Source organism: Poecile atricapillus, chromosome 10, assembly GCF_030490865.1.
Source record: "Poecile atricapillus isolate bPoeAtr1 chromosome 10, bPoeAtr1.hap1, whole genome shotgun sequence".
Classification (NCBI taxonomy): domain Eukaryota; kingdom Metazoa; phylum Chordata; class Aves; order Passeriformes; family Paridae; genus Poecile; species Poecile atricapillus.
Window position 1 is genome coordinate 11,037,859 of NC_081258.1, and position 13,728 is coordinate 11,051,586.

General features: G+C 37.5%; 1 protein-coding gene across 8 annotated transcripts in view; it reads left to right on the forward strand.

Moving 5' to 3' along the window:
* Nucleotides 1-11,418, forward strand: part of CHD9 (chromodomain helicase DNA binding protein 9) — an 87,592-nt gene extending 76,174 nt beyond the window's left edge. For 7 of the 8 annotated variants that reach the window (XM_058845712.1, XM_058845708.1, XM_058845710.1 and 4 more), the window contains 7 exons: nucleotides 598-870; nucleotides 1,665-1,833; nucleotides 2,793-2,932; nucleotides 3,411-3,632; nucleotides 4,432-4,560; nucleotides 6,550-6,654; nucleotides 7,957-11,418. In XM_058845712.1, the coding sequence (XP_058701695.1) occupies nucleotides 598-870; nucleotides 1,665-1,833; nucleotides 2,793-2,932; nucleotides 3,411-3,632; nucleotides 4,432-4,560; nucleotides 6,550-6,654; nucleotides 7,957-8,820 (1,902 nt within the window). In that variant the 3' untranslated portion in view covers nucleotides 8,821-11,418. The remainder of the gene's footprint in view (nucleotides 1-597; nucleotides 871-1,664; nucleotides 1,834-2,792; nucleotides 2,933-3,410; nucleotides 3,633-4,431; nucleotides 4,561-6,549; nucleotides 6,655-7,956) is intronic. The other variant, XM_058845714.1, reaches the window with a different exon arrangement.
* The last annotated feature ends 2,310 nt before the right edge of the window (nucleotides 11,419-13,728 follow it).

Sequence of the window (13,728 nt, forward strand, 5' to 3'; positions counted from 1 at the left end):
GTTTTATTTGACAAATAACTGTGAAAGGATCAGAAAAAACAATTTTCTGTAGTCCTCATGTATTAAGCTGAGTTTACTTGGACTTGAGAACTGTGTCTTATGAAGGGGTGTAAAGTGTTATCTGTGTTTGGTGTCCAAAGGATGGGAATGAGGAGTTACATGGTTTTGGAAGCCAAAAGGAGACATGAATAATAGTCTGTAGATTTAGTTTTATAAATGCTATTTGCTGTATGTTATGCTGCTGCTTACAGGTTCAGATCCTGTTAGTAGTGAGTCAAAGCCAACATACAAATACTGCTTTGGTAATTACTTTATCTTTCCTTTAAAAATCAGGGAGATAGTTTATTTTAGTCATTTGCTAGACCCTATACAGATGAGAGAAATTGTATACTCATTACGAGGTACATAGTGACATTAAGTGCAGAAGTGCTTTCGGAGATTTACAGCGAATCAAACAAATGCAGGAACTTGAAAATTTTCAAGTCCAAGTCCAGTGATAAAAATATTGTCAATTCTCTTTGTAGAATTAAGAGCTAATACATAAATGTAAGTGTTGGTAAGCATTGATCTTACTAAACAATTTCCTCTCTTTTTTAGGATCGAGTTATGATTAACAGGCTGGACAGCATTTGTCAGACAGTGTTGAAGGGTAAATGGCCTTCAGCCCGAAGGAGCTACGACAGCACGGCAGTGGCATCGTTCTACACCACCAAACTGCTGGACAGCTCAGGGGCAGCTGCCGAGTACAGTGAGCCCAGTGCACCCACACCCCCTCTGGCAGCTGTAAAAGAAGAATATGACCAATCACCCCAGCTGTCAAAGGTGAAGAAGCATGTACGAGAAAAGGAGTTTACAGTGAAAATCAATGACGTATGTTTATTTTTATTGCCCTAGGACCTGGTTGCGATTGCGGTGTGCGGCATGCTTTACCTGCAAGTGGCTGCCTGCTCTCACTCTCACTTCTTCACACACTTGTTTGTGGGTATTTGGGTCTGCTGCTTCTGGGCACTGAGTGTTTGGGGTTTGGGTTTGGTTTTTTGGGGAGGGGGTTCTTCTGTGGTTTTGTTTTATTGTTTTTGTTTGGTTTTTGTTTGGATTTTTTCGGATTTTTTTCCTCCTAATTTGCATAAGCCACTGGAAGGAATCATTATTTTCTTTCTCTGAATTCAATTTTTGCCATACTGATACTTCCTCAGACAGCTTTTTTTATGCTGTTTCTAACAAATCTGGTTAGTATAAAGAGGTATTTCTGCTGTTCAACTTTTTTTAAACATCTCAACAAGTACTTTACTATTTCATGGTCTTTTAGAGGATTGCAGGAAAATTTCCTGGTTTAAATGCAGACTAGAAGCTTCAAACATATTGTTTATCTGTAGTTTGAGACCTGTTTGTAGCACATAAAATAAGTGATTCTTTACTCTTGTAGCTGGGTCTAGGACTGGATTCAGGAGGTAAACACCTTACTAGTGTCTGGATTTTTCAGTTCAGATGACATTTCTGTTCAAATTCTGGTTTTACATGGAAGAGCAAGATGTATAAGGTCTAACACAATGTTTTCATTCTTTCTCAATTCTGCTGGAATAACTGTATGTGAAAATCCTGATTATGAGGTAGTTCTTTCTGCTTCAGCAGAAGCTCTTCTAACCCTGGCATTTATTTAACAGGAAGGTGGTTTGAAATTGACTTTTCAGAAGCAGGGACTGTCTCAGAAAAGGCCATTTGAAAGCGAGGAGGGTGCATTGGGTCAGCAGCAATATCTGGCTCGGCTACGTGAACTCCAGAATGCTTCAGAAACCAGCCTTGTCAACTTCCCAAAATCACTTCCCAAATCAGGTACATAAAATATCAGACAGCAGAAGGGTGGTCTAGTATTAAATCTTCTGGGTTCTTGTGTTGATGTCCATGAATTGGCAGTGGAAAAGAGATGTTTGCAATGTTATTCTAAATTGCAGTCTGGATAAATCTCTCTAGTGTAGAGACATTCTGCAGTTTGGAGCACCTGATACTTTTTCACAGTGTCAATTACTGTAATGTTAATTTATTAGAATGATGCTATTAGACACTGTAAACCCCCTCGAAAGAAGATTTTAATAATTAATAATTCTGAAGTGAATCACTGTACATTGACAGTAATCACTCAGAACTTAATATGGCCACTTTGTAAGTAAATATGAAGAGTTCCAGATTTATGCCTCTGCCAATTTGGACTATTCATAATCTTCATATAAAGTGGCAGTGGAGGACAATAATCTAGAATCAATTTTTGATTTATAGCCAGAAACTTACAGCTTGTTTCATAAAAAGTAACAGTAGGTATGCTCTGAGAAATAAAAATGAGCCTAAAGTAAGGAGTTAACATTTGGATTAAAATATTAGAAATTATTAGAAATGGGTGCTTAATTTAGGCCAGCCTCTGCTTAAATTTTGCAGTTTGCAAACTTTTAGCTTAAATTTTGCAAACCGTTATGGTATTGCTAAACATTTATTTAGGAATGTCTGCCTCTTTGTGTATATGATATCAGCAGTTTTCAGTGGCTATCATCCCTGTACAGATTAATTTGGGGGGGTGTGGAGGGGCAGTAATGAAATTTTCATAGTAAAGTGTCTTTCGGAGCCTGATATTCATGATGCTTTAAAAAGTCATAAAACAAAGGGCAATTTATCTTAGGTGTTGCATGTAGAAATTACATGCACTCACACTAATTCAAATAATTTTATTTCCTTTTTTTATTCAGACATGTTTCTCTTTAGAAACAAGCATTTAACACAGGTTTTATTGCATCATTTATTAGGTACTTCCAGTCACTTAACAGCCAGTGCCAATGGAGTCATAGTTGACAGTCAGCCTGTAGTCAAAAAGAGACGAGGAAGAAGGAAGAATGTGGAGGGGGTTGATGTCCTCTTTATGAATAGAAATAAACAGCCTAACCATGTAAGTAAACTTGATTTTGTATACAAAAAAATAAGATCAAAATTATTATTATTAGTGCCCTAACTGAGCATAACCAGCTATCCCTGTTTCACAAAAGCTTGTTGTCAAAACTTTTGGGTTTGGGATATTTTTTGCTGGTAGTTTATGATTACACAGATGACAAGTGGTGGAGTGTCATTAAATATGAGATATATATAATATCAATAACTGCTTTTAAAATGTAACTTTAATTCTGGTGAAATTTAACCATGTATTATTAAAAATTTGTGGCTTAACATAACAACACTTGAACATGCCTTCCTTTAACATCTGTTATGGGGCCTAATATGGCAGTGATTTGAGGGATTTCTGTGGCATGAGCAGTCCTCAAGTCCTTGAGTGTGATCTGCAGAACTGTGGCTTTCATTGGACCTATACATGAAATAATTGTAATGGTTTGTTTTCAATGCAGTAAATCAGATGTTTTTAATTTCTCCAGGTTAATCCAGGTATTAACTCCTGCCAGGTTGCTGCAGGAATAAACCCAGCACTCACTTACACACAGTCCCAAGGCATGCTTGATGCAGAGAGCCCAGTTCCTGTTATTAACCTAAAAGATGGAACAAGGCTTGCAGGTGATGACGCCCCTAAAAGAAAAGACTTAGAAAGGTGGCTTAAAGAACATCCTGGATATGTTGAAGATTCAGGAGCTTGTATTCCTGTGAGTATTTCTTTCACCTCTCCCTAGCTAAATCGTAAAATACTTCACAGATGATGTATTTGGGTTTGTATTCTATGTTACAGGGAATTATTTCCTTGTTCTTCTGTTCCACATAGGAAAAGGAAAATGTCCATTTCTTTTAACAGTGTGAGGTCTGCAAGCCCTCCTTTTGTCTCACAAATATAATTGCTAAGAAAAGCAATACTAAATCAAGACATTTGATTTTTGTATTATTTCACTTACAATTTAAAACATTATCTTGGGTAAGAAAACTCATATTACTATGATAATGATGGAGCTGAGAATGTGCAACAGCATATTTGGTGATGTTCAAGAGGATTAAAGAACTTACTGTGGAATGTGTCTCATACCTACAGTACAGTGTTGTGGTAGTGGTGTATGATCTTCTCATACTGTTGCTTCTGAATTGGCAATTTTACATTGAGTTAATGTTTAGCAGAACCTAAGAAAATCATTTGTGTGATATGTAGAGTAACAACCTTACTTCTCCATGAAGATAATAGAAAACAGCAGCAATCTTCCAGACAGTTAATGCACTGTTAAAACCTGAAAAATTTGTAAAGCAATGGGCAGAGGCATCAGAGAGATGATGTAGTGCTGTTTACTGGGATGCTTATTAAATGGCTGTGATTAGTAAATAGGTACTGTTATTAAACTATTTCTGAAGTTGAAGTTGGTTTTGAATTAATGCCTGACTCAAGAGAATGCACAGAGATCTTCCTGTTTTTAAAGCAGTTATATCAGAAAGATAATTGGCTTTTTAATTCCTTTATAACAGAGGATGCAGCTGCACGATGGGAGGCCCAAACAAAAAAGACACCGTTGTCGAAACCCCAATAAACTGGATGTTAACAGTTTAACTGGTGAAGAACGTGTTCAGCTCATAAATAGAAGAAATGCAAGAAAGGTATTCATGATACTGTTCCCATTCTGCTAGTCCCCAAATGAAAAGTTATTCCAGATGAAGAACTTGATATACTACACTGGCTAAAATTTTCCCAGTATACAAATAAAAGGTTTCTGTTTTTAAGTTTTGGCAGTTTTTTAAAGTTTTAAAGTCAATTAAAATCTTACAGTAAATTTTTTGCAACTGTGAAAATATGTAAGGTACACATAGAAACTTAGCCATGGTTTATAGAACACTTGGTATGCTGCAGTGTTTGTGCCATTGACTCAGACAGAGGCAAGGCCACTAAAATGCATGTTCAAATTATATGATCAAAGTGTCAACTTCAAAAGTTTTGAAATTTTTTGTAATCTTCTCATTACTATTTTTGACACAATTAAAATTGTATTGGTAGTGTATCTGGCATAGAAATTTATCCTTTGGAACTGAGGAAATCCTGTGTACTGGATTATTTTGCTTTTTTCACTAATGTCTGGCATTTGCTCTGTATGGATCCACCAGTAGGTATGTCAGTCACATTTCTAGGTGGAATGTTAGGGGAACAGGAGGAAAAAGGAGAAGGGGAATTCTTGTGTGAAAAGGCGGCAGTAGAAGATGTGAGAGAATTTGAATTTAATTGAATTTTTGTACAGGCGGTCAAAGTTTGGGAACAGCACAGCACATTTGAATAGGCTCTGGGGGAAGCTAAAGGCAGTTTTCAAGAAAAGCATGCAGAACATTACTGGTGTCTATTGAACAGATCTGGCCAGATGTGTGTGATGGTGTCTTTGAATGTCAGTGTAGCGCCAGAGCAGCAGTCCAGGGGGAATCCTTGAGCTGTGTCCCTGTATGGAGCATTTTCCCTTTCTCTTGTGGCACTGCCAGCTTCTCTTTTTGTTAGAGCAGCTACAAGGGAAGCAGGATGTGTTTTTTCGTATGCTGCTGTGTTAAGGTCAGGAGCTTTGTCCATCTGTACAGGAGAGCGAGGCAGAATTTGAGTCTTTAATCTCTTCAGTGTATTGAGACAGCTGCTCCGAAGGAGAAGCAGAATGGTTGTGAGTCTCTTGAAACTGGGATCCATGGCTGCTCTTCAAAAGCTGTGCCCTGAGGGGTCTTGTCAAAGTTGAGGATCAAGGAGTGAGAGATCTGGTCTCTGTTTACTGTGAAAACCTGTGTTTTTGTGATGGCTTTTTTTCCCCTCAAATTTCCCTTCCATAGTTTGTACTTGGATGCTTTGTTAATCTCAGTTTTTCCATGTATAAGCTGTCACAAATTTCTCTGTATCACCAAACTAGTTTTTTTCAATTTCTTTTTTAGTTCTGTAGTACTTTGAGTAGCAGGCAGTGAAGGACCAAAAGTAGTCTAGAAAATACGAGTTCAAGTTGCAGTTTATATAGAAAGTTAAGCAGAAACTGTAAATTCTTTTTTCTTTCTGGATCTGAATAATTCCTGTCATTAATTTAATAGCTTACTTTCCTACTTATATGCTTTTATTAGGATATGCTGTTTAGTAATTTTAACTTGACCTTTTTTGCATGAAAAAAAACCTCAAGAACTTCATGATGGCAGAGCCTCTTAAAGGTATTTTTAGAAGTTGACTGAGAGGAGCGAATAGGATTTATGTATTGAATAAAGGAAAAGTTTAACAGGGTTGTACTTACCACTTTCTTGGTAGTATGTGGACCACTTTCTCTGTTTATGTGGTTGTTCTTCCGTTCATTGCATATCTAAATAAAAATTAAATATTAAACATTAGTGGGAGTGTAAAATATTGAAGTCTCAAACTGAGTTCGATAGATGAGTTTGAGTTTAGTAGATTTAGAACAAATCATGTACACATCTATCACTAGCAGTCAGCCAAAAGCTGCACCATGCTCCATGATAATTTGAAGTGAGGCTTTATTTGTACTGTTATTTAAAAGGTAAAAATGAAACAATATCAGGTATTAATGTTGCTTTTTTTCTTATCAGCTGTCATGTATTCACTGACTTCTATCTTCTGCTTCTCAGGTTGGGGGTGCATTTGCTCCCCCTCTGAAGGATTTGTGCAGGTTCTTGAAAGAAAATCCAGAGTATGGAGTGGCTCCTGAGTGGGGAGAAGTTGTAAAACAGTCTGTGAGTATTTGCAGAATAAGATAAGCATGACATGAAATGTATCTGAAGGGAAACAAGGCAAACAGAAAAAAAATGCATGCCAAGGGGAGTGATTTTCATTTCTAGTGTTACATTAATAGCAAACATAGTTCAGTGTCAGCTTTCTGCCAGCTTAGTTCAGTAAATGCTTTGCTGGCACACCTGGAGTAGGGGTGGAACAGTGACTGACAACCACAAACTAGAGATTTTATTGAAGATGCTGTAATACTGTGACTTTTCATGTCTTAAATATAGCCCAGTGGCTTTTACGAAAGGTATTAGTCAAGAAATCATTTAAGAATGAGAATATTTTCTCTAAAGTTCCAGTTGTGAAAGAAATGGTTACTTTGAAATATTTACTTTACTTTTAATGTGCACCTTTGAGAAATTAGGCTAGTGAGGATACTATCAGTTAGTCTTGCCTTGAAGATAAGGACATATTTTGAACTTCAAAAAGTTGTGTTGTATAGTGTATACCTGTGAATAGAGGAATAAATAATAGCAGAATTACTTTGAGAAAGTAGTAGTTATGTACATAGAGAAGAGCAGAACTTGAGTTCTGAATTCCTCTAGTTGTACTAAGCTAATATAAATTAGAGTTACTTGCTGGGGGAAAAAGGCAGCTGTACTATGGTGTTGAGTAATATTTGATCTTATCATTGCCATTTTAAAAAGGAAATTTCAAAACTATGCATTTTGAAGGGAATCTTGGTATTTGTTGCAATTCTTTTTTTGTTAGCTAGGAGGTCTTAAAGTGGGGGAATAATACTGTACAAATCCGAAATAGAAGTACTGTGAATTCAATTTAAATTCAAGTTGAGTCTTTATTCTTCAGTTTATGGATGAGATGAAATATGAGGACATTAAAGAGACACTAGCAAAAATAAAAAGGGCTCAGAGATAGTTGGTCTGTGTGCAATCACACACATTTAACTTTAAATTGAAAACTAATTAAACTGTCAAGTGATTGCTGTGTGATAATATTTCAAAGCAATGCTGGTTTAGATCTTAGACTGAGCTTACTCCTATAATTAGCTATATTTTGCTTGATGTGCCAGGAAGCCATGAAGGGTGAGTTAGCAGAGGGTGTGAGAAGATCCGTGTGTAGCCCTCACAGTGGAGATGGGCCTTTAGATGTTTGGGATGTGGTAGCGCAAAGTCACCACGGATGCCAGGGAGTTGTCTGGAGCTCAGGCCTTTGACACTGTTCCGTACACTTGAGTCCTGTTTGCTTTTCCTTTCGAGCTCCCAAAATACACTAAAGCGCCCCTGTGTCTCTCGCAGGGCTTCCTCCCCGAGGGAATGTTTGACCGCATCCTGACGGGCCCGGTGGTGCGGGAAGAGGTGAGCCGGAGGGGGAGGCGCCCCAAGAGCGAGATCGCCAAGGCCACGGCGGCTGCGGCGGCCGCCTCTGCCGCCAGCGTGCCCGTCAGCCCCCTGCTCGCCAACGGGCTGCTCCCGGGCGTGGACCTGCCCAGCCTGCAGGCCTTGCAGCAGAACCTGCAGAACCTGCAGTCGCTGCAGGTGACGGCGGGATTGATGGGAATGCCGGCCGGCCTAGCTGCCGGAGGAGAGGCCAAGAACGTGGCTGCCATGTTCCCCATGCTGCTGTCAGGGATGGCTGGATTACCAAACCTGCTGGGCATGGGAGGACTCCTGACAAAGTCGACAGAAACCGTTTCGGAGGAGAAAAAGGGAAACGAGTCAAAGGACGCGGATACAAAGAAAGAAAGGACAGAAGACCAAAATACGGATACTGGTGGTGAAAACTCTGTTTCGAGTTCTCCTTCAACATCCTCTGCCGCTGCAGCTGCCAATCCTCTCTCTCTTAACCCTTTACTTTTGTCCAACATACTTTACCCAGGGATGCTTCTCACTCCAGGCCTTAATCTTCATATCCCAGCTTTGTCTCAGTCTAATATTTTTGATGTACAGAACAGTGAAAGCAATGACACAGGCTCAGCCAAGCCCACAGAAGAAAAGGAGGAAAATTCTAGGGTTAGAGATCAGGAAGACAAAGGGGGAACAGAGCCAAGCTCTCACAACGAAAACAGCACAGATGAGGGTTCAGAGAAAGCAGATGCTTCATCTGGATCTGACAGTACATCATCTTCATCTGAGGATTCGGATTCGAGCGATGAAGACTGACCCCAGACTCTGCACTTAAATTATAAACTGATTTTGAATTTATTCTTTAATTATTTCATTGTAAATAACCCAGTGTTGAGTGCATCAATGATTTACTGACCGAACATTTCAGTATTTGTTTAGAAGTGCAAACTGCTTTCAGAGACGTTTTGCATGTAATATTTCTTGAAGTTCATAAGTTTCTGAACTTGTATGTACTATCAAATACACAATGGTGTAAAATTACAACAAAAGGCATTATAATTTTGTTGGGGGGTTAATTTTATGAAAATAATGCTCAAGTAAGAGCTGTATATTTAATATATTTGCAGTGAACACAGAATACTTTATGCATATTATTGATTTAATTTGAATATAGTTTTACAGCCTCCTTGACACTTATAATTTACAGATCAAAACTCAGCAATAATTTGGGCAGCTAATGAATGTCATGAAAGCTGTAGAATCTACATCACCATCCATTGCTTTAATTACATGAAAATGCTCTAGTGTTGTGATGCACTGCTGTTTCCAATTCAGGTACAAGTGTGTTTAAAAGAAGATAAATTTTTCCCAATCAGCCAATTAAACTGGCTACCTGTTACCTCAGCTGAGTTAGTTTAGGAAGTTTACATTGGTTTCTATTACTTGTTTTCAGGTTTTGTTTTGTTTTTTAAAGACATCCTGTATAGCATGTTAAAATCTGAGTTACTTGAGATAAGAATGTTGGGGTTTTCTTTCCCCCTTATTGCAGCTGTTCTCTTTGACAGCAGGAAGGGGAAATTAAAGCAAAAACTGTCTTATCTCATGCTACCTGGCACCATGTAGGTCTATTTAGTTTACACCTTGCAAAGTTTTGGGCTCCCTCTGCAGAATTAAAAGTCCCAAAATGAGGAGTAGTTTCCTCAAAACTCAGAAGAGGCAAACTGTCATAAAGTGCCACTGAAAAGACCTTTCAACACTGCATAATTCATGTAAAAATTGTTTGTTTGCTTTGTTTGTGTAGATTTCTATTTGTGTTTTATGTCATAAACCTCCTGGAGTTCCCAGTTAATAATGGTAAATAGAGTACAGATAGTTTTGAACTCCTTTTGAGTTTAAACTTCTCTGCAGATTTAAATCTGACTAAATATTAAATTTATTATCCAAAATCATTATTGGGATATCACTTCATATATTATGCTGAGTTACCCACTAAAGAAAAAAGCACTTTGAATAGTAAGGAAGACAAATTATTCCTAGAAACCACAGTAACAGGGCATAATGCATCTGTTTTAAGTCCAAATCCTTAGAACCCTTTACTATATAAAATCTGTCTAAGATTTGATGTGTGATATGATTCCTCCTTCTTCTTAAGCTGCTATTACTCTGACACGGTCGAGGCCCAGATTCACATTTACAGAACTTCTGAACTGACTGAGACTTCAGTTGACCTTGGTTACATCATTTGCGGTCCAAGAATAGGCAAGTGTTAAGAGAAAATAGATACAGGTACTAGTGAAAGTCATGGAAAAAGCTTTACAAAGGGATAAATTTAAAAATAAAAAACAAAAACTGTATATTTTGATATAGTTCTGTTGCTTGCTTGTACAGTAAAACAACTGTGTTGTTTTTTATCAAGAACTTTACCAATGAAATATAAGTTTCTATGTGCAAATTAAATAGCCCCATGATTAGAAGCAGTATTAGATGTAATTACACAATTATACAAGTACCATTTGGATTGTGCTGGTTACGTATTTTCCCAGATAGTATTCTGATTTTTGGCCCTTCATGCAGTGTCTTAGCAATAGTGAAAATCAAAAACTGCCAAGAGAAGGGGGTAGCCAATTCTTCATCATTAAAATAAAAAGTATTTCATATTCAATATTTTGCCCTTTGTAATATAGCACTTTTATTTAACTAGGATGCATCTATGAAATAGCCAAAGTTTTACAAGCAGTTATTAACTTCGTTTGCTGATGGAGTATGTCAACAATACCATCACTTCCCACCCTTCCCCCACAAAACAAGTCCTAAATCTTGTGGCTAAAACCTAATTTATATCAGATTTATGAAATAAAGTATTTTCCTATTATGGTCAAGTAAGTTTGGTTACTGTTCTAGTGATTCTTTCTATGTAATAAGGCAATTACAGTTTCAAGTAATGAAGGCTGGTGTAGACTTGAACATAATTATATTTGGGTTATTTTTCATCAGTTTGATCCAGAGGGGGAAAAAGTGTCCCACTATCAGCTAAACTATATGCAAATGTGGTTGTATAAAGTTAAGGGTTATAAGGAAACCTCAGTAGAATTACACTAATACTGAAGTTAAAATGAAAAGGATATCCAAGGTGATGATAAAGTGTGTGTTGGTAGTTACTAAAAAAAAACCTTAGCTGTTATTGCCTTGTATTTCTATCCCTTGTTTCAGGCTTCATGATCCAAGTCTTAGTCCAGGTTTTTTTTGGACATTTGCAATATTTGCCAGTTGTGTTCTGTGTAGTCTGAATTTGCTTTCTGTAGTTGAACAAGCGTCTTAAAAAGTCATTTGTAATTTATTGAATTACTTTCTATGATGTTCTATAGAGCAAATGGAAGTTTAATTATTTTTTATTAAACATATTCTTTGACTACCCGTGATGTCTGCCTCAGTATGTGAAAGTAATGCTGTGTAAGGATTAAACATGGATCTTCCAGCAGCAAAACTCAAGTTTCGGTGCTAAGTTTTAAAACTGAAATTATTCTTAAGACCTTTAAAACCCTGCAAACAAGCAAAGGACATAACACTCACACCTACTGCCCAAGACCATGGTTTACTCTTACAGAATTTTACTGGGAATCAATTGCCTCTAATTCTCTTGTCTTACAATCAAAACCAGCTGTTTTTACCACCCTACTTATGGTTAGAAAATAATGTATGGTCTAGGTTCTGGTCCAAAAGTTACCTTAATTTAAATAAGCATCTTGGCAGTGAAGTAAGTACCTTTTCAGTCTTCTTTTAAAAAAACTTTGCATTACTTTCCACATCTTTATTAAAGCTTCTAATTGTGCACACAGCACTTAACTATTGCATGTATTTCACACAGGGCACAGATGTTTCTCCTGAATCTGAGTTGTCTCCTGGTTGTCTGGTGCCACCTTGTTTTAACCTGGCATTGCATTTGAATGATTCAATGGTATCCTTATTTATTTCAGCCTGAATTTTGTCTTCATATCCTCATCATCCTTTTTGAGCTTCTTCTGCAGATCTGTACACAGGTGATAAAAGTTCACATACACATGAGCTCTGTTCTCAACCTCTCTGATTCTTTTCTCCTTGAAAGTCCTGCAAAATCTCTTTAACAGTATTTTTTAAAATCAGTTTTAGAATCCAGTCTTCTTGGTCTATAAATTAAAATACAAGGATCTATTTTTCAATGGAACTATTCCCGAGGGACAGGTGGTCTAGGCACTATATTGGTGGTTAGTTTCTGGCACTTTGAAATTTTTCTGAACAATATGTTGGGATATGATAATTAGATAAGACTCTAAACAAGGTGTCCAGAGCAAAGTCCTGTCCTATTTGTTTTGTTTCTGAGAAAATTATTTGTGCCATGTTATTTAGTAATACATTTTTCATGGATTGCTCAGTGTGACAGTGTTGATCACCCATTAAAATGAGGCTTGATGAAGATGTAATTCAAGCTGTAGTGAGATGAAATGTGCCTGCTATTCAAGGCTAATATAAAGAGATGTACACAGTAGTGTTATATTAACATATTTGTGATGTGCAAAGTTACTAACAGCTAGTTTTATAAGCAGTTTCTGATCTAGTTCTTTTACACCTATAATCACCTTCCACATGAGCAGGCTGTTTCAGTGCAGTGTACACTGCTGTAGCTGACCAACACTGAAAATTTTACATTTGTACGTTGTTGGGACCTTGGGCTGGTGGTGTTGTCTGTAGAGCAGACTAATTGTACTGGTGTAGCCACAGGAGTTTACAAAATAACTGCCCTGGCTTATCTAAGTGTCCCTAATGTTACACAAACAGGCAATATAATTTCTTTGTTACATTTAGAGGAAAAGGAAATAAAGATAACAGCTTTCCAAGTTCTTTTTATGATTTTTTTATTGAATGCTGCCTCCTTTCAGGTTCTTTCATGCAAGGAAGGAGGGAAAATGCAATGCCCAAGATCCTTCATGAAGTTAAACTGGAAAATGAGGACTTGATTGCTCTGCCTCCTGTGTTCCAGTGTGAACGAGACCTGACAGTGCACAATTCTCATTAGCGTTCCAGGTAAGGTCTCACGAATAAAAGGGAGGCTGGCTTGGGAAGTTCTTGGGATCCTAATGTCAGATACAGTTTCATCATCTAGAGAGATGAGAGTACACTCTCTAGTGCTCACCAAAACTGGTAATAGTCCTCACACTTTTTTTCTGCTCTCGGATGATAAAAGCATTTGATTTGGGAACTGCCATGTCAGATCCTCTGCTTGACAGTGACCTGAGTGTAGCAGCTCAAAGCAGGGGACATGAGCATGTTCATGGGGAAAATTTCTGAGACTACGAGACAGTAAAAAAATGTATGTTATTGGGGGTAGCCAAGCAGCTGTGAGGGACTCAGGCTGAGAGTTTGTGGCTGTTGTCATACTGGTAGATCTATCATAGAGTCCAGTAGTCGAAATTATTCAAATAATTAACATGCCATAGGGAAAAAGGGGAGAAGTGGAGAAACAAGTGAAGCTACGTCCTCAGGGATAAAAAAGATTTCACTAAAATGTTTCTTACCTGAATTTTCAGTACACCATTAAATGAAAACTTAAAAAAAAAAGTTATCTACAAAAAAGCAGTCAAGTTAACCCATTTATTTACGAAGTCTGGAAGCATGAAACCACAGGGAAGTACACAGGTATAATCACAGCATAATAACCTTCCCTTTAACCTCAGCTTTATATTTCAATAT